Source organism: Dermacentor andersoni, chromosome 6 (genome assembly GCF_023375885.2).
Source record: "Dermacentor andersoni chromosome 6, qqDerAnde1_hic_scaffold, whole genome shotgun sequence".
Taxonomy (NCBI): Eukaryota; Metazoa; Arthropoda; class Arachnida; order Ixodida; family Ixodidae; genus Dermacentor; species Dermacentor andersoni.
Genome location: NC_092819.1, coordinates 47,026,448 through 47,051,405, shown reverse-complemented (window position 1 = coordinate 47,051,405; position 24,958 = coordinate 47,026,448). Strand labels below are relative to the sequence as shown.

The window sequence follows — 24,958 nt, the reverse complement described above, 5'->3', positions numbered from 1 at the left end:
AGTGTCCGCGTCTACACATAGCATAAAAAATTAGGAGACTGTAACGGTCATTCTGCACCTAATCCGGCTAAAGCCGGATTAGAAGCAGCAAACTCAAAACCACAACGTTTCCTACAAGGCTTACTAGAGTGAACTCTGGCACATGTGTCCACGAAGCTGCAAGTGTGCCGTTGCCATCATGGGAAAGATGAACAGGTTTGCCTAATTTAAACTTCGTTCATTTGACTGCAAACGGCTTTGCGACTTTGCCAATAGATCATTTTCAACAAAACATTGCGTTAATTACGCAGCATTTCGCATTTTTTGCGCATGTGTACAGAGAAATTACGCGTATGTGACATTATGCAAGGGGGCCTGTTGCAGCGTTTAGAAAACGATGAGTGCTCGGGAAATTATAGTTTGCGAGCTGTAGAACAGTGGATCGATGAAAACTAGAAGGAACACAAAAGATCAAATTCAGGGAACAAGCTTCGCTTTTAATACATATAGACAGTTTCACTTTTCGTCACTCGCGAAAAGAAAAGTACAAACACTTCATTTTCTTGATTTTTACAAGGAGATCATTGGTGGCACATAATGTGAAGAGCCTATTTACACTAACAATAATTACAACGGATGAGCAGCTAGCTGGGAACTGAACGCGAACTATGACGAACGGGAAAGGAACGTTGCATCTATAGCCCTCGTGTAACTTGTCTTTGGCTATCAGCTGTGTGACGAGGCACTGAGCGGCGATGAGCAGTAAGTGGAACAAGCACTTGAGCGCCATTCACAGCCACAATTCTAGGGAACTAAAATGTCAGTCAGCGTCACACTGTCCACTCACGGCGACTAACGACAACGAGCAAAGAAAAAAGAAAAGAAAGAAAACGAGTCATTTGGAACTAAAGTGTAGCCACGTTCACTGTGTGCAGGCACTTTCTGCTTTTCCGATTGGCACAGTGTCTCGGCAACCAGAGGTAACGCGAATGCACACACTTGTCTGTAAGTACAATGAAAGTGGTGCCATGTCCTTATTTCTTCTGGCGATCAGTGCACGGAAGGAGTTCATTCTTCAATGGTTTCACATCACGCACACAAGGTTCCGGAACCGTGGAGGTAGCAGATGATGTCAGGGCTTGAAAGACGCCCTTGACACGCCTGCGCAGCGCAAGCAGGAACGTTAACCAATTTATGGCTGCGACGGGCTTGTATTCGTTGTATCGCTGCGAACCAGCGAGACGTCGCGTGCTGGCGCACAGCTGTTCGCTGGGAAAAGTCTTTGGCTGAACCGCTAACTGGGCCAGGCACAGACATCGATAGCGGCCGTCTTGTCGAGGCGTCGCCGAGGCCACAAGGAACATGCGCCGAAGCAGCGTCTATACACAGCTAAGCGTGTCGACTTGAATCCATGGTCCGCGTTTGGTTTTTTGCGAACTTGTGTTCCGCGCAACAGACGACACGAAACGTGAGTCTTCGAAGGTGTTGCATACACAACACTGACCACTAGCTAATGCGGCACGTCTGCCTCTTGCTCCTGCCCGTACATTGCTTTTTCGAGTCCTCGCCTTACACGAGTAGCCGTCGTCAGACGACCGGAGAGAGGTCGGCTTCACTGCGAGTCGCCGCCGTCTTCGGAGTCCGTGTCCGGCGTCCGAATGCCGTGTGTGAGCGCGTGTCGGCGCAGGTCGCAGTTTCGGCGGAACACCTTGCCGCAGGCGGGGCAGTGGTACGGCTTGATGTCCGTGTGCGTGAGCAGGTGCGTCTTGAGGTTCGAGCGCTGGTTGAAGCTGCGGCCGCACGTGGGGCACTTGTGCGGCGAGTCGTCCAGGTGCAGGATGCGGTGCACGGCCAGGGTGCGCGACTGGCAGAAGCCCTTGCCGCACTCCCCGCACTTGAACGGCTTCTCCTTCGAGTGGATGTACCTGCGCAGAAGAGGGAAAGGTCGAGGTCAGCCCGCAAGTCAACAACTACACACACACACACACACACCAAGAAAGAAAAGGAGACTGCACAGCTGCACGCGCGTGTCCTGTTTATGGGCACGCTGCGCAAACACATCGTTGAACAAGCTGGGACCAGACAAGTGGCGCACGCATGCGCACAAAGTATAACAATGGAACACTACATATACTATATACAGTTATTCGTCAGATGTATGCGGGCTTGGGTGGCGTGGGTGAGCGAGGACTTTTGCTGGGACGTGCTTGCAGAGCTCACGAGGCTCTGTATCGCTCCGATGTCGTGTATGTTGCGTAATAGTCAACTTGCGAAAAAAAAATTGAAAGCAAGAATGAGGGTTTTTTATCTTCGAAGGATTACATCGCTAGATTATGCAATGGGAGCGTCGCTTCGAGGCTATTCAGCTCGCACGCGCGTGGGTCTCACTCGTGGCGGCTCCTTGACTTCTGATAAGGAGTGCACCGAGAGCGGAGAAGAAAGATAAAAAAAAAAAAGAAGACGCAATGCAAGGATATGGAAGGGAAAGAGTAAACTTTGGAAACGCTCCCGATAGCGATATCCGCTGTGCAGCGTACCGCTTCGGAAGATTTACAACCCTGCTGCGAAGGTAGGTAGGCACGTAGACCGCTGGAGCGTCTCGCGGAAGCCGTCGCCGTCGACGGCGACGGCAACCCCGAGGTCAGACGGAAAATTTTCGTAATGCTCCGGAGTGGCGAACAAATGCGCGCTGGCGAAGAAAGAAAGCCAAGGATGGCGACGTAAACCGCAACAGCGAAAAAAAAAAATAAGACGGCTTCTGGTGCAGCTAGCTATATCGTCGAACACCCAGCTCATGCAAAGATGGCGGAGAAGCCCTCTTCTTTTTTTTTTTTTTCCGCCGGGTTCCGCGGTTTGCGTATGCTTATCGCTTGCGGCGCTGACTCCGCTATCTCACGCGGCGAAACCAGACGTTGCCGCGGACGGACTCGCGCGGTACTTTAAGCAATAGGGCAGGCCGAATTGGCAGTTAGCCTAATCACTTCCATCCTTCTTCGAGGGAAGAGCCATGCCAGCTGTGGTAACAACAGCCCCCTAACTGCCGGGACCTTTCGGTATTCGCTTTTCCCACTGCTGTGGTCGCAACAATGCTAATGGCCCTCGTAAAGATCCAGGATAGAGGGCGCCACATGGATCTTCTCCGGCTTTTAGAAAAAGGAGAACGCGCGCAGGAATACCCCGCGCGCAGGGGTTCTGATGTGACGCTTGTTGGGTAGTTTTGAACCGCAGCGTGAGTTATTGCCCGGTTTTACGCGCGCAGGAGTGTATAGGAATGTCTACATCGGCTAAAGTGGAACTGATTGTATTCAGCAGCAGAAACAAGGCATATACTGTGTTGCACAGACCAGCAGAAAGAAATTCGAGGGAGAATGGGATAATACGGAACAGCCTTTTTTTTCTTTTTCATAGAGGTCGTGTAGCGAGAAGCATCGCTCCAAAAAAAAAATAGAGAGTGCGAAGGAAAGAGACAGAGATAAGGATGCGCCCAACAAGAGAAAGGTGCCGACATGAGGCGTCTTTGCAGAGTCAAAGAGTTGCCCGAGACGGGCTAAGGAAAAGATCGCCGCAAACGAAGGGGTTCGGATTTTTTTTTTTTCCCACGTTGCTCAACAGCTCCCTGCAGCGAAAAAAAAAAAGATATGCTTAGAGGGCCGTGTAACATTCTCACAATGACCGGGCACTGCTTCTTTCTTGCGGACTACCCGGCGGCAACACTTTGCGGGCTTATCGCGACGCCGCGGCGCGCTTCTCAAAAAGTGTCACGCTCGACAACGGGTTGGCCCTCAACTCTTCCCTGCCGCGCGCACCCAACGCTTCGAATGACTTTGAAAAGAAAAGAAGAAGAACAAGGAGCCGCGAGAGCGACCACACGCATTTTTTTCCCCCGTCCCTCGTCTCTTCGCGTTTTTTTAGCAATTATAGAAGTCGGAACAGTGACCCATGCTTCCCGAGTGTCACCAAAAGGTTGCCTCGGGGTTGTTCCCGACCGCGTAAGCCCAAAAAGCCGACTGTGCTGTACGTGAAAAAGGAAAAAAAAGAAAGAAAGAACGTGTGGGCGGAAGGGGGACAGGAGTCGTGACGGCAATTTGTGTGCAGCTCCTTTTTTTTTTTTTTTTTTTTCTGTCGGGTGGCTTCGACGTTTTTTTAGCAATTACGGAAAGCGCGTTGGCGCCGGCATACACAAGTTCGTTCTTTCGTCTCCTCCCCACACACACATAGAAAAAAAAGTGTTCATTTTTTTCCCGTCGTGATGGCTTCTCCCGGCTTCCCTCTCAACAGCGTTTTCGTTCAGTGTTTTTTCTTTCTCTCCGTCTTTTCCCTTCGTCGTTGCTAGTCAGAATTTCCTATAGGAGGCCGCTTACAAGAAGAAGAAGGAAAAAAAGCCTTTGTTGACAGCGTCACCGGTTGAACCCTTTCGTCAGTGCGGCGCCTCTTCTGTGAAATCGAGACGAAAGGGGTCGCAAATTGGGATAAAAGGGGCTCTTTTCCCACGCCAGCAAAAGAAGAAAGGGGGAGGGGGAGGGGGAAGGCGCCGTCGGCACACACGTTTGAAGTGGTGGAGTCGTGGCCCGCGTCGTGAATGCCTCAACTAGTGTCCTTCGCTTAGAAAACACCTTCGAACCGTCTGACTTTTCTATCAGCAGGCGACAACACGTGCAGGCGCCGTCGTTGACCTTTGGCGTTACTTTAAATTTGTTTTTCCTTTCGTTCTTACTCTGGGTGTTCGTAAATGTCTCGCGCGCACGCCTTCGACATTTGCCAGTGAAAAAGTACGGAAGGGATCTACACAAAATTAGTTAACCAGAAGAAATATAGGCTGAGACACTGCAGAAGCCAGGCAATCGATCCGACGTTGCGGCGTAAGAAAGTCGAGAAGGAAAATGTGCTTATTTCTAAATGTCTCGTACAATAGATTTGTTTGCAACGAACTACCTACATGCTTTCTGCTGTTTTGGTGCCTTACAAATTACAAGTAATGTTTTTGCACACTATAAAAAAATATCTATATTAGGAAAGGAGTTCGTGCGCTAGATTTGTTCAAGAGATCAAATTTGTTCAATATATCATGAGTCAGCCAGTCGGCGAGCCTATGTAGTAAATGTTGCAGGCCAATGACCAACAGTTACACTAGAACGAAACACTTTAGAATGTGAATTAGAAGTCGTAATGCTTTGGCATTGTGCAAAAGAATCGGCGCGTCATTTTGTGACTGCATGTATTTGGACATTTTTTTTTTTTGACACACACACAAATGCCCATCTATGTCGAGTATATAGCGCCGAAAACGAAGTTTTACGCTCATGGCACTGGTAGTATCGACAAACATCTCCTCAGAAAGATCGTCTAATTCAAAAAGCTCTTCGTTCCAAATACCTCTTTGTTATTGGCCAGCCGCCTTAGATATGATAATAGGTTGTAGCTTTCCCAGTTCTCAGATAAGTGTCCCTGAGAATTACCGCTATTGCGTATACGAAGTGCTACTTGAATATCGACACTGAAGTGAAAAACGAAGAATGCGCTTACAGTACATAATAAAGGATAGCGTGTAACGCACCTGTGGTCCCTGAGGTGGTCCTGGCGGCGGAACGCCTTGTGGCAGATGTCGCACGTGTACGGCCGCTCGTCGGTGTGCGTGCGCTCGTGGATGAGCAGGTTGTAGGACTTGGTGAAGCGGCGCTGGCAGAACTTGCAGATGAACTCCTTCTTGGGCCTCGACGGCGCCCGGTACCGGACGGGCCTGAGTCCAGCCGCCGCGCTGGCCAGGAGAGCCGCCGAAGAAGGCGAAGGCGGTATCGTCGAGGAGCCGGGCTGGGACGAGGCGAACCTCTTCTCTAGCCTGTGGAGGCTTCCGGCGCGGCTCGTCATGGCGGCGGCGCCCATTTGCCGCTGTTGCTGCTGTTGCTGGTGGTGATGGTACATCTGCTCCAGCACGAAAGACCTGTACGGCGCCGGTAGCGAACTCGCCGTGGGCACTGCCGGCCGTTGTTCATCTTCGGTCGCCGACTCTTCGTCGGGCGCCGTCGCAGACTCTGCGAGCCTGCTGAAGTCGAATTTCTTTCGCGGCCTCGGCGCAGGCGTTGCAGCCGCGGGCGCGGCGAGCTCCGGGATTCTGGAATGGTGGTTCGGGCCGGACGCCGGTGACGTCACGATGGCTGTGGACATGTGGGCCGGCGGCGGAAGCGTCGGCGGCGTTGGCAGCGCCACCAGAGGGTGCTGCTGCGACTGGTGGTGGTGGTGGTGGTGGACGAATGCCGAGAAGGCGGCGGGGTTCTGCACGGGGAGGAGCGGCACGGGAACCACGACGGACGGCGAACCCGGCTGGCTGCCGCCGTGCGGGGGCGACGGAGGGCCGACGCAGTACGCCTTTGGGGCCGAGCCCGGGCTCAGGCACAGCGAGGTTGAGCTGCACGGGGGCATGGCCGGAAGGCCGGTGACGCTGCCGCAGAGGTGCGATTCGGGAGTCAGGGGTGGAGTGGGCAGGCAGCGATCGTGGGCTGCGAAGGACAAGACACACGGTCAGTTAATTACACAGTGAACAACGAGACATGTAGGCTTTTCTCGCTTATCCAAAACTAGGTATAGTGCTTTAAAACATAAATGTACATTCACGCTGCAAAGGAAGTAGCAGGCGGTCTAATTGGTATGAATTCACGGTAACTTCTTAGGGGCGACAAACCGCAAAACGTATACACGGTAAATGCTGTCTCATCAGTATAGTACGATCGCGTAATGAACGAGAACGTAGACAGAATAAATCTGGGAAGATACATTTTTCTTTCTTGGAACTTTGCACTTTAGACACGCAAAACGTCAGCAGTTCCTTCCTTTCATATACAGGCATTGCACTTCGTGTATAGCAACAGCTCTGGTAAAATACACATACACGCGCGAAGCCGCAGCGACATTTACTGCTGTTCTTGGGAAAACTCTATAAACAACCAAATGCTCTATACTCTTTCTATAGATTTCGATCGAGCTATACAGCTCGATCGGAATGCTCACAGAAATTAAATGAGTACAACTCCCATTGTCATGTACTATGCTGATCGAAGTTAGAAGGAAAGGGGGCCTAGCTGATTAGGAGTCATCTTAAACTGCACAGAACAACGCAAAAGCAAACACTGATATTTTATCAAGGAAAGCTCATACCAACACATATATAAGAACTGAAGTCCCGTAAAAACCCGGTCATGCACAGGACAGCAGGGTATACAAGCTGAATGAGGGTGCAATGCGAAACACTGTCGGCCGTTACAAATAGTAGCTAAAGCATATATGACAACCTGTCGACAAACCATAATGTGCTCGGGGCGCCCCACCAGCCGACCTTGGACAAGAATGAACGCAGTATATATACAGTACAGGTATAGCGGGCCACGCCACACGCATCGACAACTACGTGCGTGCGGATTACGCGCGCTATACACCACACATTAACAAAGAAAAGAAAAGAAAAAAGCTAAGCGCTGTGTGTCTCGCCCTCCAGTTTTCCTCGTTGTACGCAGGTGCGCATTCAGCAACAGCAGCAGCAGCATCACCTTCGCAAAAGCGCGCCGCATATACGTATCGCCGACAGGTTCAATCTGGCGGAGGCCGAGTTCGCTCTGCGACGCATTATTATTAGACCGCTATCTCAGCGCCCTGGCAATTATCTCTCGCCGGCGGCGAAACGGAACGGAATGGGCCTGCTTATACCCGCTTCGAGATTACTTCGCGCGGCCACCGCTGGGGACGCATGGCTACTCGTTTCTATAGGCTTTCATGCATTTCTGTTTCGCTTCTCTTACATACTCGCTCCACGCGTATCGGCCAGAACTTATAGATGTCGCTTTTTGTGTGTAGTGTCTTGCGCGCATGCTCATTCAAGTATCGGAGCCGCGCCCACGGATGCCGTGTGCGCCCAAAGAGATTTCAGGATCCGCTTTCGGCGAGCCGGCCTATAAGCCACAGACGGAGCCACTGGCGAAGAAACCTCTGCGCTGCGCGCAACTTGGCCCTTCTTTCCCGATCCGGTCGGTCTAATTGGAGTGATTGATTGCGCGCTCCCCTCCGGCACGGGGGCTCGCGATGCATGCACGTATACGCGAATACACGCCCCGAACCCCCTTGACGTTTCTGCATAACGGATCGCGTCGCGCTGCCGGACAAGGCGGACTTCGCGTAGATACAATAAAGTCCAACTGTGATTTACTGCTCGTTACTTTTCGAGGGCGCTTGAATGCGAAAGCAGCAGGCGTACAGTCCTCGTCTTTGAAACAGAGTTGCCGTCACCCACTGTGTCTGCATACAGATGTATAGTAATGAACCGCGCGCGTCGAAAGGTGTTGTTGCTTTATGGTGACATTAATTTTGGCAGCGTTAGTTTGGAAAGCTAGAATATGCAGCCAGAAAAGTACCATATTGTGTGAAATATAAGCACACATGCTTATATTTCAGGATTACAACGCTGTATACATATTACACAATGAAGAAACGTAAGAATCGTGCAAGTCTTCAGGAACAAATCAATTTTAGTGAGTCATTATTACTTAGTGGTGCTATTTACATTACTTAGTGGTGCTAGTTACATTACTTAGTGGTGCTGGGAACGTGACACGCGACTCATTATGCTGGATTTGTGGCCAGCGCTGTACCACTTGGCCTCAAATTTGGTGCAAATGGCTGTTGATGAGACTATCCTGACCTGAAAGACAATAGTGCATGCACTATGATAGGCATTCTTTTAGATTGTGCCTACGTGCTCGGTATGGTTAGCATAACATAAGACATAAGGCCAACATATATATAGAAGCGCGATAGAGCGACCGTTTTGTCAACATAGCCGCGACAGTGAGCTGTTAGTGCAATCGATAAATATCAGCCGAAAACAGGTACACGCTTTGTTCCACACACGTGTTATAAGCGCTAGAGGACGACGTTCCTAAACTATTAGACCTGCCATACAGGGTTCGCATATTAATTTTCATGCAAGCCGAGGATACTGCAACGCGGCTCATGAACCACGCTGCATGCTACGGTAAACGAGAGGTCTCATGAGACCGCTGTTTACGGTTTGAACACAAACGAAACCTTTGCTCGGACATCTCGGCAAACTGCCGCCACACTTCATGATGTCACCATAAGATGATGTGGTGCTGAATGGCTGTGAACACGATGCGAAAGAAGTTTCAAGGAAATGGAGTTCAGCTCGAGCAGGACTCGTCGCTTGGTCCTCAAGTGCAAGAGCTATATATATGCAGATCAAAACGTCGTCACAAGGTTTCCTCTTTATACTTGTGTTTCTTTCTTGTTCTTTTCCTTTCAGCAGCCTATTACCCTTGTCCTGCGCCAACGGATTCCAACTTGCGCCTGCGAATTTTCTAACTCCATCACCCCATCGCTATACTAACCTAAACGAAAAGAAAAGAAAGGACAAGGAAAAGCTAAAGAAAGGATAAAGGAGAAGAGGGCGTGTCACAAAAGAGACAAGCCAAAAACAAGGATGTTGCTACAGTTCGTACGTGGAAACATTTCGGCGACGAACGCCCACAGTGCACACGCCACGTACCTCCCTTCCCACCGGTTCATCCTCTTCGCATCCCCATTCGTACGCCTTCGAATAATAGCAAATAATGGCAGGTGCCCGCCGCTCGGGTATTTATAATAACGCTGATTCGATGCGGCCGTTCAATCATGCGGATCCCTAATAATCGCCATCGTCGTCTTCGTATAGCGCACGCGCCGCGACCATGCATACCTGGGTAAGGGTTGGCAGGCAGGTGGGGTACAGCTGAGTGGTGGGGGGGGGGGGGGGGGATGAGGGGTAAGGGGTGTTTGACAACGCTGCCGACTGCGCAGGAGCAGCACGAGTTTCTGCGGCGGCACGCCGACGATCGCGGGGTGGGTCGCTCCGTGGGTTGGTCTGGTCCGCGGTGAACCCGCCTCCCGAGGGAGAGGCTGGTGGGAGAGGACGCCGCAGCTACCACCGTCCTTCTAGAAGCACGCTCTCTCTTTCTCTCCCCTTCCCCCTTTGAGCACGCGCCGACGGTGCGCGCTATCGGAGCCCGATAACGTGGCACGCCTCGAGAGAGAGAGAGAGAGATCAAGTGGAGCATTGCTCCGACTAAGTTGGACGGATTGGCAAATATGCTCCGTGTGTGCTGCAGTGCGTCTGCAAACTTCGCACAGAAGCATAACACAACCTCACGGCGGTTTCAAGCGTGTAAGGTCGGCGCAGTGTCGCTGGCCTTACTTTCTGGGTGCACCCTAAGCCAAATGCGCCCGATGACGGCGAAGCGTTTTGTGGAATACGTTTTGGCCCGTCGGCGGATCGACAGTCTCACCTGATCGACCTGCAGCCATCGATACAATTGATCGCTGCAGGCGCGAGCCGATTGTGATACGCAAGTCGTGGTGGCTCAGGGGTTAGAACATTTCTACCAGTGGGCACCAGGACGCTGACCCGACAGTATTCTGTTTAACGACGGCCTCGCTCCGAAGCTGGCAAATTGCAAGACAACGCCGCTGTACACTGAGACGACGCCGTACGTTGAACACCACTATAGATGGTCGATCGAAATTAACCCGGTGCCCTGCCTTGCGGCGTTTCTCATGACGCAAATGTATATAGGTTTAAAAAGAGCTAAAATCTTGAAGGGGCCAATCAGTCAATATTTCGCGTGAAGAACAACAGTACACTTTTGCAACAAGTCGTGATTTTGAAGAGACAGATAGCACCACGATTGCATATATGATTGCCTGTGGGGATCATGTATACCCTGTAAGCCCAACAACAAAGCTGGTTTCAGCCACTGTGAATATAGCGAGCCTCGTACGCTCGCGTTCAAATCTTTTCGGGGCAGACATACACTTCTTTTAGTTCTATAGATCCCTCGCTCTTGCCATCCCAGACAGACACCATAAGAGGCAGCAGCAAGCTGCAGCAACGCATATACGTCTCAGCCGCAACGCCAACAGCAGCCGTATCCGAGGGGGCCAACCGGAATCAAGACTCTCTCGTTATATCCTTCGCTCCGCAGACTGTAAGGAGGCAGATAGGGAGGGAGAGCAAGAAAAGGTGCGGGGGGGGGGGATTAAAGCGAGCCAGGAGCAGAACGCAGCAGGTACACACCGGCAGAATAGAAGCAAAAGGCAGAAGCGCGCCCAAGAGCGAGCCAACTGAGCTCGCACGCCGGCAGCGCATTCGCCTCTGTGTTATAACGTGCGCACGCGTGCAATGTTGTGAGGTAGCAGCAGCAGCAGAACCGAGCAGCACACGCGAGACGTCGTCCGCCAAGACGAGATGGCCAGAGCCCGAGAAGGACGGCGAGGGCGTATAGTAGATTCCTAGTTCATTGGCGGGAGGATGGAAGATGGGGGAGGGCAGCGAGGGGGGGGGGGGCAAGTATTCACGGGGAGGGGGGGTGCGACTTGGGCTTAAACAGTGTACGCTGTACGCGCGTGTATACGATGAGCGCGCGTGCAGTCTGTAGTATCGGAGGAAACGGAGGTGGGGAGGGGGGGGGGGGGGGGTTGGCTTCAGCCTCGTGCAGCTCGAACGAGGCGAATTTATCTGCGCCAAATGCGCTTGGGCCCGACTGCCTACTATATACCTGCCTCGCTTGGTTGTTTGTGCGTGCCTTGCTAGCTCAGCGAGGTGCGGTGGCGTTTGCCCCGCGCGGCGCATGGTGGGGAGAGACCGGCTCTGCGGCTGCTGCTGCCGGCCACCTGAACATTACCGAAGCACCTCGGCGCGCGCTCCCGGATGCTCGTCTCTCCTCCTGGGCGTCTCGCGCGCGGCGTTTTGCGAGTGGATTCCTTCCCTTCTTCGGTGGCTTCTTTCTTTTCCTTCTTCGCCGCGCGCATGCTGCTGTTGCCTCAGAGCTTGAATGAGCCCTGCCCAACGAGCGTCGGCACGAGCGTTTCGGGCTGTTTCTTTTGTTCTCTGGATTTTGCTGTTCTCTTCTTTCGTTCCCTCTGCTCGCCGCATCAAGGGTGACGCATCTCTTCTCGTGCTCCTCCTTTCGGCTGCAGGAGAAGCGCGCGCGCGATCCGGGTTCATCCGTATAGCATGTGCGAGCCGCAGAATTCCACGGTGTCCTTTGTCGTTTGTGGAGGAACTCTTCTTGGTAACCGTTCAGCTTACCACCAGAGACAGTGCACAGTGTTGTAAGTACAGACGTATACTTTTGTACAGTATATATATTATACAGTACAGACTTAGTGCACTGCATTGATAAATTTGTGAGGCCAAATTAAGTTCTCTAAACAATCAGTGTATGTGGTGGTACATAACAGTGACATCGGACGCTCGAAAACAAAGCGGTCTGGGGTGATCAGTGTATAGCATATAACGCACAACTCATCAGCAGCGGCGACAAATTCGTCGCTTCTTCGTGTGCGTCGAAAAACAGCGCGATGTAAGACGGTATAACGGAAATAACTGGGTATATAGGAGAAGACGGAGCAGTGCTAAGCTGAACGTGCACGAGCTATACAGACCAGCGAGAGCGAAAGTGCGAGTCAGTTTGATATGCCGCACGTTCGCGCATCGAGATGGTCGTGAGCAATGTGCGCGCTTGTGCCTTCGCTGAAGTAACCACGCGTCTCACAAGAGTGTCACACGTCGCTAATCGCAACCCGCATGCGCGCCAATAAAGAAGCCGCGCGGCTGTCAGCAAGCATAGCAGGCACGACGCCCCATATTCCGTCTGTATTACATATACGGGAGGAGTCGGGTCGCCGCTCGCTCGGTCGGTGCCACATCAAACAAAATTCCGGCGAATAAACTCGCGCGGCCCTCTCTCGCATATGCAGTGTCCTCCATTCCTTCGCCGCAACAGCGGCGGCGGCAGCAGCAACCTTTTCGCCATCGCGACTCGCTCTCCGTATAACGATTTCTGTTCCGCGAAAACGCCCTGATGCGTGCCAACGCATCGCTTGCCAACGCGCGCGGTTGCCCGGCCCTCGAGAAAAGAGCTCGCCGGCCCGTCCGGCCGGGGCTCTCCCATTGTTTTCGGGCGCGCCGTCGTCCTGCCGCGGCGTCGCGCCGTGCAAGCACAGCCTCACGAAAGGGGAGACACCCAGCGCAACGCAAACCGCGCGCGCGGCCAGCGCGTACGGTTATACACACGCAGAGCCGGACCGAGAGCGCGGCGCCCCATAGCTGCAAGCGTAAACGCCTTGCAACGCCCTTCGAGGTTTCGTATTGACTCTGGCGTGCGCGTGCACATGCGCATACGTGCGTGCACTGCGAAGAAATGGGCGGCTTAATGAGCGCCGCGCATGCATGGACCAGCGGGGGAGCGCGCGCGCACACAAACACAATGGATCGCTTGGGCAGCGCGCTGGACACGCCGCCACCGTGCGCGACGTATACGGCCAGTCTTGAGGCACGCTGTCGCGGTGCGCGTGCGTACGCATCGTTGCTATCCCTTGAAAAGCCTTTACGTCCCACTGGCGTTGCCTAAACGCAGAGTGGGTGTTTGGTATAACGTTAGAGAGTTTTAGGGGTTGCGCGAGCGTCGTCGTCATACATAGCAGACTACCGCGAGACGCATACAGTTGAAGGGAACGCATCAGGGAACGCAAAGGGAACGCATCAGCGCATGCGAATTTTATGTGGAAATCACGCGGCCATCAAGCAGATTACTTGTACAGTTGGCAGAGGCTATACAATTTCTCTGCACACCTGTATGCTGCAGTATACATCGATATGTATAGCTCCGGCCAGCATGCGAGTGCAGGTCTATAGAGCGCCTGCGAAGTGAGAGCCGCACCTTAGCTTCCTTCGACAGTGGACCACGCGGTTCATGCAGCGTGGGAATAAGAGCGTGGAGACACTCTTACATTTGAATAATCAATAGTATTAATACATATACAATGTCTCCGATATAAGTGCCATGTAACTTAATTGTGTCAAAATTTGAATATATTCAAGTTCCACGTATATGGACAGAACTAAGGTAAACACAAAAAGGTGCCGCGCGACTATATAGTGACGCTGCCAACTGCTTTCCTTCAGGCTTGGAAAAAGAACTTCTATGTAGCACGTATTGAGCAACAGAAACTTGGATCGAGAATTTCCCAAGACGGTATGCAATTTCCTGATTGACAATTTTGCTCTCAATAGAATATACTCGAGGAGTTGATCAATTATAACAACTATAAATATGTACTTAGGCGAAATATAAGAATAGTATTTTCTGCCCTAATTGATGTCAAATAAAATTATCGCGATTATGTCCAGCTACGTGATACTTGAATATTATTAAGATTTTGTCGCAAGCTACGTGGGACACATGTATGCATGTATACTATACTTGATGCCGTAAACCTTATACGAGAACTTGTGCCGGCATCAACATAAGGTCTCTTCAATTTGTTGCCCCGGTAGTGCAGAGGACAGCTCAAGAGCCCGTTTTATAGTGAATCAGCGTTCGCGTAAACAGCGTCTCGGGCAGTCTTGGGCAGCCCGACGCGACAAGTCAGAGATATTCATAATCATCGAGAAAATGTCTGCGACATATTTTTCTCTTCTTCTTCGAAGATCAGAGTATTTCCACACAAGAACGCGTATATACCAGCGTCACAAAACACCGCCTGTTTCGCCGTAAACGTCTAACAATAGCACTGCTATACAAGCTGCGACTGAACTGTCCATTAATCCCTCTCAGGCCTTGAAGCGCTGCAAGGCAAACGCATACACCTAAGTTCTCACATAGCCCTCACCATTGTGTTGCGGTGATTTATGGGAGAACACTGCGGCAGGTGGCTCTGAGCTGCTTCTGATGTATGCACAGCTCGATGTTGCGGCCTGCTGTCTCAAGCAGGCATTAATTTTCGCCTGGTGCCGAGATAGACGGGATGTGTTCGCGTGTCTGTCTATATATATTCGCTACTACGATACGCTATATATGAGGCACTCAGAGGCTCGCTTTCAAGGGCCAAACACCGCATTTTCTTGGCAGCCAGCACAGGCGCAACGAGGCGATTCCTTTTGCTCTGTTCTATTTCTTTTTTATTATCACGTAACGCGCACGAACGGCCGATTCATGGTGTTCGAGTTAACGGATCGAGTGCCGTTCAAATAACTGCAGGGCGAATTCGGAAAATGAATGGAATTGGAGTAGAATCGCTGCGTTATCCGATGCATGTTCCTGTTTTCACATCTCTTTCACGTCCTCGAGCGTCAGCTGTTTTTACCGAGTCTTCTGCCTCTTCTCTTTTCCTTTTCCCAACTCATCGATGCATACTGCGCAGCGCGAATCTGCATAGAAGCGTTGTTGTCGACCACCCTAGAGAGTGAATGCGAGTACGTTGCTGCGTTTTTTTTTTTTTAAGAAACCGTCGAATATTCAAGTAACTATATATAGCTTAACTATCGCTTACGCATACCTTCTTGTAGAACGCATGCATGCCATCAGGTTCACGGGTCGCGCTCATTGCTGGTCGTCGAAAGAGTCCGCGTGGTGGTCCGGCCGAGCGCCGTTAAAACATCTTCACGGTTTGCATGGCCAGGACGCACTACCGCACAACTCGTTTTCGAGATGAGAACTTCCCGCGATTAGATGTATATATATGTCTCTTCTACGTCCGTTCCTTGCTTTTTTACGCGCTGGTATTTGATCGCGAACGATCAACTATATAGCCCAAAGTTCAGCTCTATAGATGAGATGAGGAGACCAAGCATATTTGAAACACGCGCGATCCTCGCGCGCTATCTACACCAGAGGCGCCGCAGTTCAATCGCGCGCATCTGCTGCGGGCAGTATATTAGAGACAGGGACGTCGCCGCGGGAAAAAGTAAAAAAAAAAAAAGTTTATTGCCCCGCAGGCCGGGACAGCTTCAACGTGCGTCAGCCAGTCGTCTGGGGTGATGAGGCTCTCGACGGATAACGATACGACTTCCTTTTTTTTTTTTTTTTTTTTTTGAAAGCAGGCCACGGCGGCGCCCTCAGTCTATGTATCCCATATATTTCTGCCCGCTGCTCGCGCACTAACAGCTCGCGCCGAGATAGAAAGCTGAAGGAGTCGCTCTCGGCGGTTGTCGTCGAGACAAGGAGCCCGCCTTGTGGTCCTTGAACAAACAGGGGCAGTATCGTAAATAAGTTCTTCCTCAAAAAGGGCGGCCCATCATAAAAACGACGGCCGCCGCGCGGCTCTCTCACTATGTGCGTCTATAACGCACGCGCGCCGCGGCGCTTTTGGTGGATGCCGCGCGTTTCGCCCGATAAGGTTCTCGCACTGCCATGCGCGCGGTGAACGCACGCACGCTCGCACACACATGCAAGCACGAGGCCTTTACCATCGCGGCTGTGGTACAGTGTGTGCGCTATGCGGTCTTGGAGTCTCGTTGGTGAAAAGCAGAGTAACGACTAACCCCCCCCCCCCTCGTTTTTACTTTACAAGCGTAGCGCCGTTTGCAGCGGCAGCTTCATCGTCCTTCTGTGAGGAGAGGGGCAAGTGCGGAAACTTCGCGCTGCCTCAGAGTTAGCACAGCAGATCGTGCATCATCATCGGTGGTGTGTGTGTGTGTGTGTGTGTGTGTGTGTGTGTGTGTGTGTGTGTGTGTGTGTGTGTAGGCTTCGTGGGCGGTCGGACGGTTCATGTGTGTGTGCGTTGGTGTTTTATGGGTGACGCGCCTCCATGTGCACGAAGTACATTGTGAAGAGAGACGAGCGCGGAAGCGCATGGCATATATATATACCGAGTGTGGTATATACCGTCTGCTTACACAGCTTGGATGTATAGTAACAGTGGACCCTGCTCCGGAAGCTGGGGGGAAGGGGGGTGGGGGCTGAACGTGGCGAAGGAACACTCGCGAGAAGCTGTAGTGAAGCGCCATGAAGCTTTTTCGGGTAGAGCGTGCACAATGAAAGAAAAGCAATGGTAGAGGGAGAGCGTTATTCTATATGGCAGCTTCGCAGTATCACAACACACAATTCCCCATATACGAAAGGCACTCGGGCTTTTCTGATGATCTGTAGGGCCCGCAAGAGGTGTCAATAAAGTGACAAAGAAGTGCTAAGAAATCGATGGAAGCTCACGTACTCATGCCCGCTATTGCCTGCACAAAGGAAACGTTGCAAATGTGCACATGTTTCGAGTGCGCGTTAATGTATCCTTGTGTTTTGTGCGCAGCCGTATGTACATACGTGCTTTGTCTGTATACGTATAGTGTATGTGTGTATTAATTTATTAATTTTCCTTGTTTTTCTGACCGTTGTACGGAAGGCGTACTACAGTGCACGGATTATTTCATGAATTTTGGCTTGCTAACCCATGTAAATAACAAATAAGGAGGAAACCAACACTATAAGCAATCAAATGGCGTTTTGACATGTGTACAGCATAGGATGATAGCTCACACTTACTGTGGGTAACGCCAGCATTGAATTCTATTGAGCATTTGATGACAATGTGGACATTATTTTCGTGCATGCCCAACAAATGATACACTCACAGTTTTCGTTCAGGCGTGTCTCTCTTTCTATTTGTAGGAACTGTTTAAGGCCTAGAAGCAAAGCGCAACTATCTCAATCTGCTACATAGCTGTAACATGGTTGTGCAATTTAATGAACGATATATAGAACGAATGATCGGTTCTGATGGTTCAAAACTGCAAATGGGCACTAAACGAAGACGTAGAAAGGTGGCTACTTCCCCTATACACCACCGATAGGCTTCTTTAGCGTCTACGCGCTGTCTAAACTGTGCGCACTGTGCACGTGTGTTAAAAGCGGAAAATGCTAATGACAGCGCACTTGCTGTACTAAAATGCTATACGCTGACGTACAGGCTTACATCACAGTAAATTTGCAGGATCGCGCTTGAAGCCAGCTACAAAATACCAGCCTGCTTCTTTCTATTGTCTTTTCACTTATACGCGACGAGAAACCGGCGTCTCCCATCTTCCGTATAAATTCACGTTAAAATCCGAACGTAAGTGACGTTTGATATTGCATTCCCTATATTTACAGCATCTAAGTGAACAGCAGCTATATAGGGTAAGATATATATCTTTATAGTCAACTCCGCGGAACAATAGAAGAGTCGTTGTTTTCAAAGAAACGTGTGGCCCTTACGTCGTGTCTTCGTAGTTCAGTAGTACGAAACTTTGCATGCGCGAGTTTGATCAAAATAATGGCAATGAAGAACTTCATTGCTGTTACACTGCGAGCGTAGAGGAGAAGTAGCAACACCACGTGTCGTGATTAACAGTATCGAACTATCACATTCGTGGTGAAACCGAACAGTTGTGAAGTGTGAACACAGTATAATGCCAAAAAATAAATAAAGATAAGAAAATCGTTCGCAGTTAATGAAGGCGAGATGATTGCTGACGGTAAGCTCTGAGAAAAGGGACGTAATTCGTTGAAATGTCAGCGGCATATACGAATGTGTTACGTCTACATGCGCGGTTCACACGTCAAGAATGTACGCTCTCCTTGACGAAATATTTAAGCGCACTGCCAAGAGAAGTGTTTTGAGTGCCTCACAGCTATAGCTAGCTCTTCAACAAAGTGCGTATATTGAACTTTCCTGTCAATGAATACGAAGTTCCTTGATTTCACTTATCGAGCACCCTTGGAACTGCTGTGCCTGGCAAAACAAACTCGGGTCAGCTCGAATCTGACAATACAAAAGGTTATGTTCTGCCTCCTCTTTTACACTTCTGTTCACAACAGCTCGTTCGACCATATAGGTCAAACGCAAACAAATTTGATGGTCCGTTTCACTGTGCGGAGGTAGACCTTCAGATACGGCTTGCTATAGGCGATGACGACGGTAAATACGGGATAGCTAAGAATAAGTTGTGTTTTTATTTACAGAAATTTCCAACTTTAAGTACAAGACTATAGATATAACTAAAGTAGGTGCAACGCGCTCACACTGATAACATTTCACACTCGACCAAGCCGAACAAGCGTGGCCTCTGATCACTAACCAGAAACCTGTGGACAATGAATGGGTCCGGGCTTCGATCATTAAATGGGGAAATTTAAGCATGCCCATAAATGACAGCTAATTAACCGATCGCAACTAAATCATCGAGCAACTGCTTTGGTCGATCTGTACCGAATGAAACGTGCTTTCAACCACAGTAATTAGTCAACATTGACACCGCTATAGAAATCCTAATGGGCCATGAAGTGTTTTGTTAATGTTACACCGCTCATGCTTTAAGCGGCGCCCCCTCGTTTTGCTTTCTTCCGCGTCTTTGAGCCGTGTGAGGCAAGGCTTATAGGGCGCCTCTTAATTGATTTTCGCACCTACGTATCATCAAAGCCCTGACGGCGATCTGTGCGCAAGAATACCCCCCCCCCCCCCCCCCCCCCCTAATTTAAGTAGGTGCTGTCACCATCCCGGACCATGCATATGCCTTTAACGAATTTGCTTCTCGTGCTGCAACGGCTTGGTCTGGACAGATGGAAGTCTATCCGAGACCATGCGCGCATTGTTACAGCACTGCAATGTCTTGCGCAGGCGGCGCAACAAGGGTCGACCAAGTGCCTCTGAGGCATGTCCTGAAGCGCGAAATGTGTGCGGATCCATTCAAGCCGCCACATACGGCTGGCCTCACTAACAGGTAGACATCCATTCAGTGGCGTAGCTATAGGCCGTCTGGCACCTGGGGCCCATAGGTCTTCTGTCACCCCCCCCCCCCCCCCCCGTTTGTAGCCGGCGGAAAGGGTGTCTTCAGACGTATATGACACCCCCCCCCCCCCCCCCCGCCACTGGCCCCTTGCACCCGGGGCCCACGGCCCCCCCTGTTGCTACGCCACTGCATCCAATGTGTTTATATCACGATTACAACTTGTTCCGACTGCCCGAACAGACCTATATATATACCTCCTATATATGGAAGTCCGACGGATTAGACGGTTTTGACGCTGTATATATATATAGTGCGTGTTTACCACTTAGCAAACAAAATAGCATTACTTTGCTATTTGTCCTTTTCATTCGATTACAAACAGCGACAAACCTACACTCAGCCAGTATACAGGTCTCGAGAAAACTTCCGCTCCACGCTTCTATTGTGCACTCCTGACTATGCTGCTCTGATCCTTCCCACTGATGCACAGTTTTGAAAACTTGAATGTTCCTTCGATCTTTCCTGCTATTCATTAATAATACGGGCTCATTGTGCAACACAAATGCGAACAATCGGGGCTTACTTGTGTATACGACCGATGGCTGCTGTATATCGTAGGAATAATTTAAAAACTGACTCTCACCGACATTGCGGTTATAGCTCAATTTCATGTTCACGATATGCTAACATTTAGTGGTGGCGACGTACTGCATAAGTATTTAAACTACGGCAGCAATGAGTGAGTGGAGGTGGAATGTGTCACGCTTAAAATAACCCATAAGAAAAGAAACATCACCAATACTGCAGCAGTTTTGGAGCGTTCAACTCGTAAATTCACTTTACTGACGAACTATGTGAGCAAGTGCCGTTTCTAACTATAAACCACCAGACGAGACTATTCTACAGAAAACTGAAGTGCATGTTATGGTAAGCATGGTGTGGTTCGTCAGCAGTACTGCAGTAATAGGAGAACGTTCCACTGCTAATCGCTTTTTTTACTGCATGTTAAACTATATAGGGCACAAATAACATATCGAAGAGTGTCAGCAAAAAAGCAGGAAACGAAGCTTTGCTAGAGAAATCTTGAAAGAATGACGAGATAAGACGGCTGCATGTGAGTGCGACGTCATAACGAAAAATGCGTGTAGGCAAGGTAAATTTCCACTGCAGCGGAAATTTCTTATCCGTTCACGTGCAGATATCGAAGAGTGATTGTGCGTCCACTATAGAGAATTGTCTACGGGCCAAAATGAAATGCCAGAGGTTAAGTGAATGTACAGACCTAGACCTATAATTTCGGACGCATTGGTCGGTTGTTGTTGAGGCCCCGGAGCGACTGCCGTGGTTTCCATACGCGTCAGCTACAACATGTCCTACGCCTTGACGCTACCAGGGTTCTTATTGATATAATTCCTTTCTTGTCCTTAAGTCCTGCAAAAACTAGCTACCGCGAACGACGAAGCTACGAATAAGACCATTCAAAGCAGTTTTGAATAGTGCAAGTTAGCGGAAATATCTATATGAAGTGTCACAAGCATTTCACTTGTGCAATCCCGATGGCATCAGAGTTGAAACTCATTCCTTGCTGCTGCTACAGATGACAAATACAGGGGCCTATATCAGAGAGAGGCAAACATTATGCACCCTTCAAGTCTCGCAAGAAGTGCGTCCTGTCAGGTGTCATTATGGCACGCGTGTTGCACCCGAGTGTACGCACAAGTGCGCTTACGTTACGGGATAAGCTTCACGAGCTGCATATATATACTGAAATCGACGACGCCTGCGAACGTGAAACTTGCCAAATATTTATCGAAGAGCACGCTCAACTGTCAGCGATTTCAGCGAGCTTAGAAGTACCGCACCTCCAAGCTAGAAGCTCAGACTGCAAAGTGCCGCCGAACGCGGTTAAAGAGGTGCACACTCACGGAAAAGAGGCAAGATGAACCTACCTTCCGTGATGAACGAAGGCGGTAGCAGCATAGTTGTCGGTGACAGCTCGGAAACTGGCAACGACGGCGACCGAGCGACGACGCTAGCGCTGGTCACCAACAGACAGGTGCCGTGGACGGCGACGGCGGCAGCGATCGCGGTGCCACGTCGTCAGGAGCCGTCGACGCTACTACTACAGTCTCTCATCGAAGCCGCCGGCACTACGACGACGGCCAAGGATGAAGGCGCAGGTTCGTCGCAGAGCGCTGAAAGCAGGCCGGTCACAACTCCAGCACAGCGGAGGCGAGGGAGCCTTCGGTCTGAAACTGTCCCGGCGGTGCGGTGACGTCGAAGGCGAAACGGACACAAAAGAAACGCGGATCCACCCGTACTACAGCAGCGCCAGGGGGAGAGGTGGGTGGGCGGGGGAGGATGGGGGGGGGGATGATCACGTTGCAGCCCAACAGCAGCGGCCGAACACGAGGGGCCACCAGAGGCAGCGGTCGGATGGAGCAGCGGGAGCTTCAGCGGCAGCGCGGTGCGGCGACGGCAGGGGCAGCAGGGCGAGCGGCAGCACGGCGGCGGGCAGGCAGCTTGCCGATCGACTTCCGACGCGGTGAGGAGCCAGCTCCCGACTAGCTGCCGTTGCGGAGAGCGAGACGCGTCGCGGAACGGGCCGCACCCGGATGCGGGACGGGTGCCGCGAGTCTCCCCTCCGCTGGCCGCTCATTGGCCCACGCGGCACGTGGCGGAGCTAGGGGAGGCGGCTCCTCCGCTCCTGCTCCGCCGCTTGCGCCTCTCTTCCGACTCCATCGCTTCTCTTTTCTTGATTCATCTTTCGCGCTCCTTCGGCCCAGCGTTGGAAAGGAGCCGCCGTCGCTGATGCGCACGCGTCCGTTCTGGTTAGGGTTTCGGCCACCAGGCACCGCCAGCGAAAAGAACGCAGGCGGCGGCGGCGGTCGCTGCCGTTGCATTTGGGTCGTTTCGCTTTTCTTTCTGTCGCTGTATGCGCATGCTTGTTGCGCCCAAGGTGCGCGTGAACGTCGAGTGCGGTCGCTCTCACAGTTGATCGCGCACCTTCTGGATTTTTGTAACAAAGGAAACGAATGATTAGAGTCGACTGAAAGCAAACAAAGGCGTGATTGAAGTAAATTTAGGGACTGAAGTAACCTTAGCTGGGGCCTGCAAGACCAACGAATGTAGCTCGGCTGGCAGAGGTTAGTTGCGTTCAGATATGTCAGCGAGTGAATTAAATATTAATTTAAGAGCATGACGCTTTGGCCAAAGGTAACGTAAGGGGGTGTAAAGTCAAGTGCTAAAGAGACACGTTGGCACAGAAATGCCCAAACCTGCCGAGTTACAGCAGTCCATATTTTCATTACTTGTTTGCTCTTGTAAATAAAGAAGTAAGTTCTTCAAGGGCTCCGTCGGACAAGCTATGAAGACGCCTTCGTCACACATGTATCTTTCGAGACGAAGCTGTTCGGCTAATAATGTTCGTAACTGCACAAGGTCACTGCCTTGTACTACCTCAAAATATTTTATTTACACGCGCTCTCGCAAACGTCGTCGTCAATGCTCTGTCACTTGAAGACAAGTGAGAACAAGAACCTTGTGTTCGTTGACCGAGTGATGCTTTTCTGCCTCCTTCTTTTTTTCTTTTTGGAATTCGCCGCTAGACGAGGGCTGATTTGCGACGAGGACCTCTGCTGTGTGCGCTTTTAAAACACGGCAAGTATATTACAGACTTGCGAGGAACAGGTTTCGTTATCTAAGCATGCCGGCCACTCCCTGCATACCTGTCTCTTCGACATTTAGCTCCAAAGTTCGTTGGTGCTCGCGCGTCAGGCACTTAAAAGAGCCCAGCCCCGCGGTAAAGCCTCCACTTCCAATCTCTAAAACCAGCCGGCTGCGCTCAAGGGGACGCGTGCATACTCAACAGGAGCGATCGAAGTCGACGTGTGGTCGCCGTCTCGGGCATAAAGGACTGAACAACCGTCAGTGCCTGACACTCAAGATTTAATGTGATTGTCGCAGTCGTACGTTCAGTGCTGAATGCATTATATACAGGCGGGGCCCACCTGCATGCATGACCCATGGACTGCCAAGCCAGCCAGCCACGCAGTCTTCTCGATAACGCGCGACACCGCGCCCACCCGAGGCGCTTTCGTGTTGACGATATACTTTTCTCGAAGTTTAGCGCTCCGTTTGGGGCGCTGAATTAGCATTCGCACGCTGCCGCCACGTTCCCGCGAGGTTTCTGCGGACCTCCCTCGCTGCAACAGCGAGTGAGCGAGAAAGTTCGTCGCCGGCCGACGAGATCGTTGGCACGTGCGACGCGCTTCTCTTATATGGGGTCCCCGTCGTAAAGCGATCGCGTATACCGATTATACACAGCGCGCGCCTCGTGGTGCTTGCACTGCTTCTGCGCTGCTCACCTCGCTGCTCGCCTTTCTCCGCGCAGCCATATACACTTCGCGTCGCTAATTCCGTGCAGTCCAGAGACAGCTAAGGGTCGCGAAGGACAACCTGAACAATTTGGCAGTTTCGCCGGAACGGCGAACCACTGACTGCGATAGCAAGGTGCCGCGTGGCGCATCAACTGTTCGGACGGTGTTCTAACTATTATTCGCGGTTGCCACACACGCGGGTGCGCCACAATTGCTGACACTCTTGAAAGCCTGCTCATGCTGTGTATATAGGGCCTGTATTGGCATCGCACGGGCGCCTCTGCATTGCCCATGCATAAGGAGTGGTGCCAGTGAAATTACATCCCTTTCAGACTGGGAGCACTAATATTGTTTTCAACGTTTCTATAGTCTGAGAAGAGCTAGGATAAAATGCATGCGATGTGAATGAAATGTTCTGTGACATTTATTTGTGCGTTGCAGTTATCGCGTATTCTCAGGAATAATTCACTCCAAAACATAATACTTAGCCTCAGCAACTTTGGTGGTTCAATAATGTAGCATCTACCTTTCCATTCCTACGCGGATGAACATATAGCATTTTAGTCTCGATTTGAAATAAACTTCTTTACACAACATCACGGCGACGGCGACAATAAGCCTGGAGTGTTCATATAACTGCTATCGCAATATTAGGGATGCACCAGTGCGCAGCCAATGCACCTACATGTAATCATCCTACGGCGCGCGACTCCCACTCAATGAAAGAAGCTTGTCGGAAGGATTAGCACGGTACAAGGCGCACGTGCCCCCTCCTGCCTTCATACTAGATCGCACAATTCTTTACTGATTGGCCGACGCGAGCCCCTGGCTTCGCTGCAATGCACGGAGTTGCTGAGGCACAGTATACACAGCTCGCGTCGTGGTTGTCTTGAGATTTTTGTTGCTTCTGGACCGAGAGGCGCGCGCGCAAGTGCGCAGTTCTGCGAAGGAGCGTAAAGAAAACGCAGCATCCCTCTCCAAGGTCCCATACACAGAGGCGGCGCCCGACCGCCACAGCGTC

General features: G+C 51.1%; 1 protein-coding gene across 1 annotated transcript; it reads right to left on the bottom strand.

Moving 5' to 3' along the window:
• Nucleotides 1–455: 455 nt before the first annotated feature.
• Nucleotides 456–22,153, bottom strand: LOC126522035 (uncharacterized). Its single transcript, XM_050170812.2, has 3 exons — nt 21,508–22,153; nt 5,534–6,473; nt 456–1,904 (listed from the first exon to the last, which is right to left on the bottom strand). Exons 1-3 carry the CDS (start codon nt 21,536–21,538, stop codon nt 1,592–1,594), a joined length of 1,284 nt encoding a protein of 427 aa, XP_050026769.1. The 5' UTR covers nt 21,539–22,153; the 3' UTR covers nt 456–1,591.
• Between the last annotated feature and the right edge of the window lie 2,805 nt (nt 22,154–24,958).

Excerpts from the sequence above, each read along its gene's own strand:
- LOC126522035 (XM_050170812.2), bottom strand. The coding sequence starts at position 21,538 with ATGCTGCTACCGCCTTCGTTCATCACGGAAG. Across the intron at positions 6,474-21,507 it reads GCCTTCGTTCATCACGGAAG|CCCACGATCGCTGCCTGCCC; the intron begins GTAGGTTCATCT and ends TGTCCTTCGCAG. Across the intron at positions 1,905-5,533 it reads GACCACCTCAGGGACCACAG|GTACATCCACTCGAAGGAGA; the intron begins GTGCGTTACACG and ends TCTTCTGCGCAG.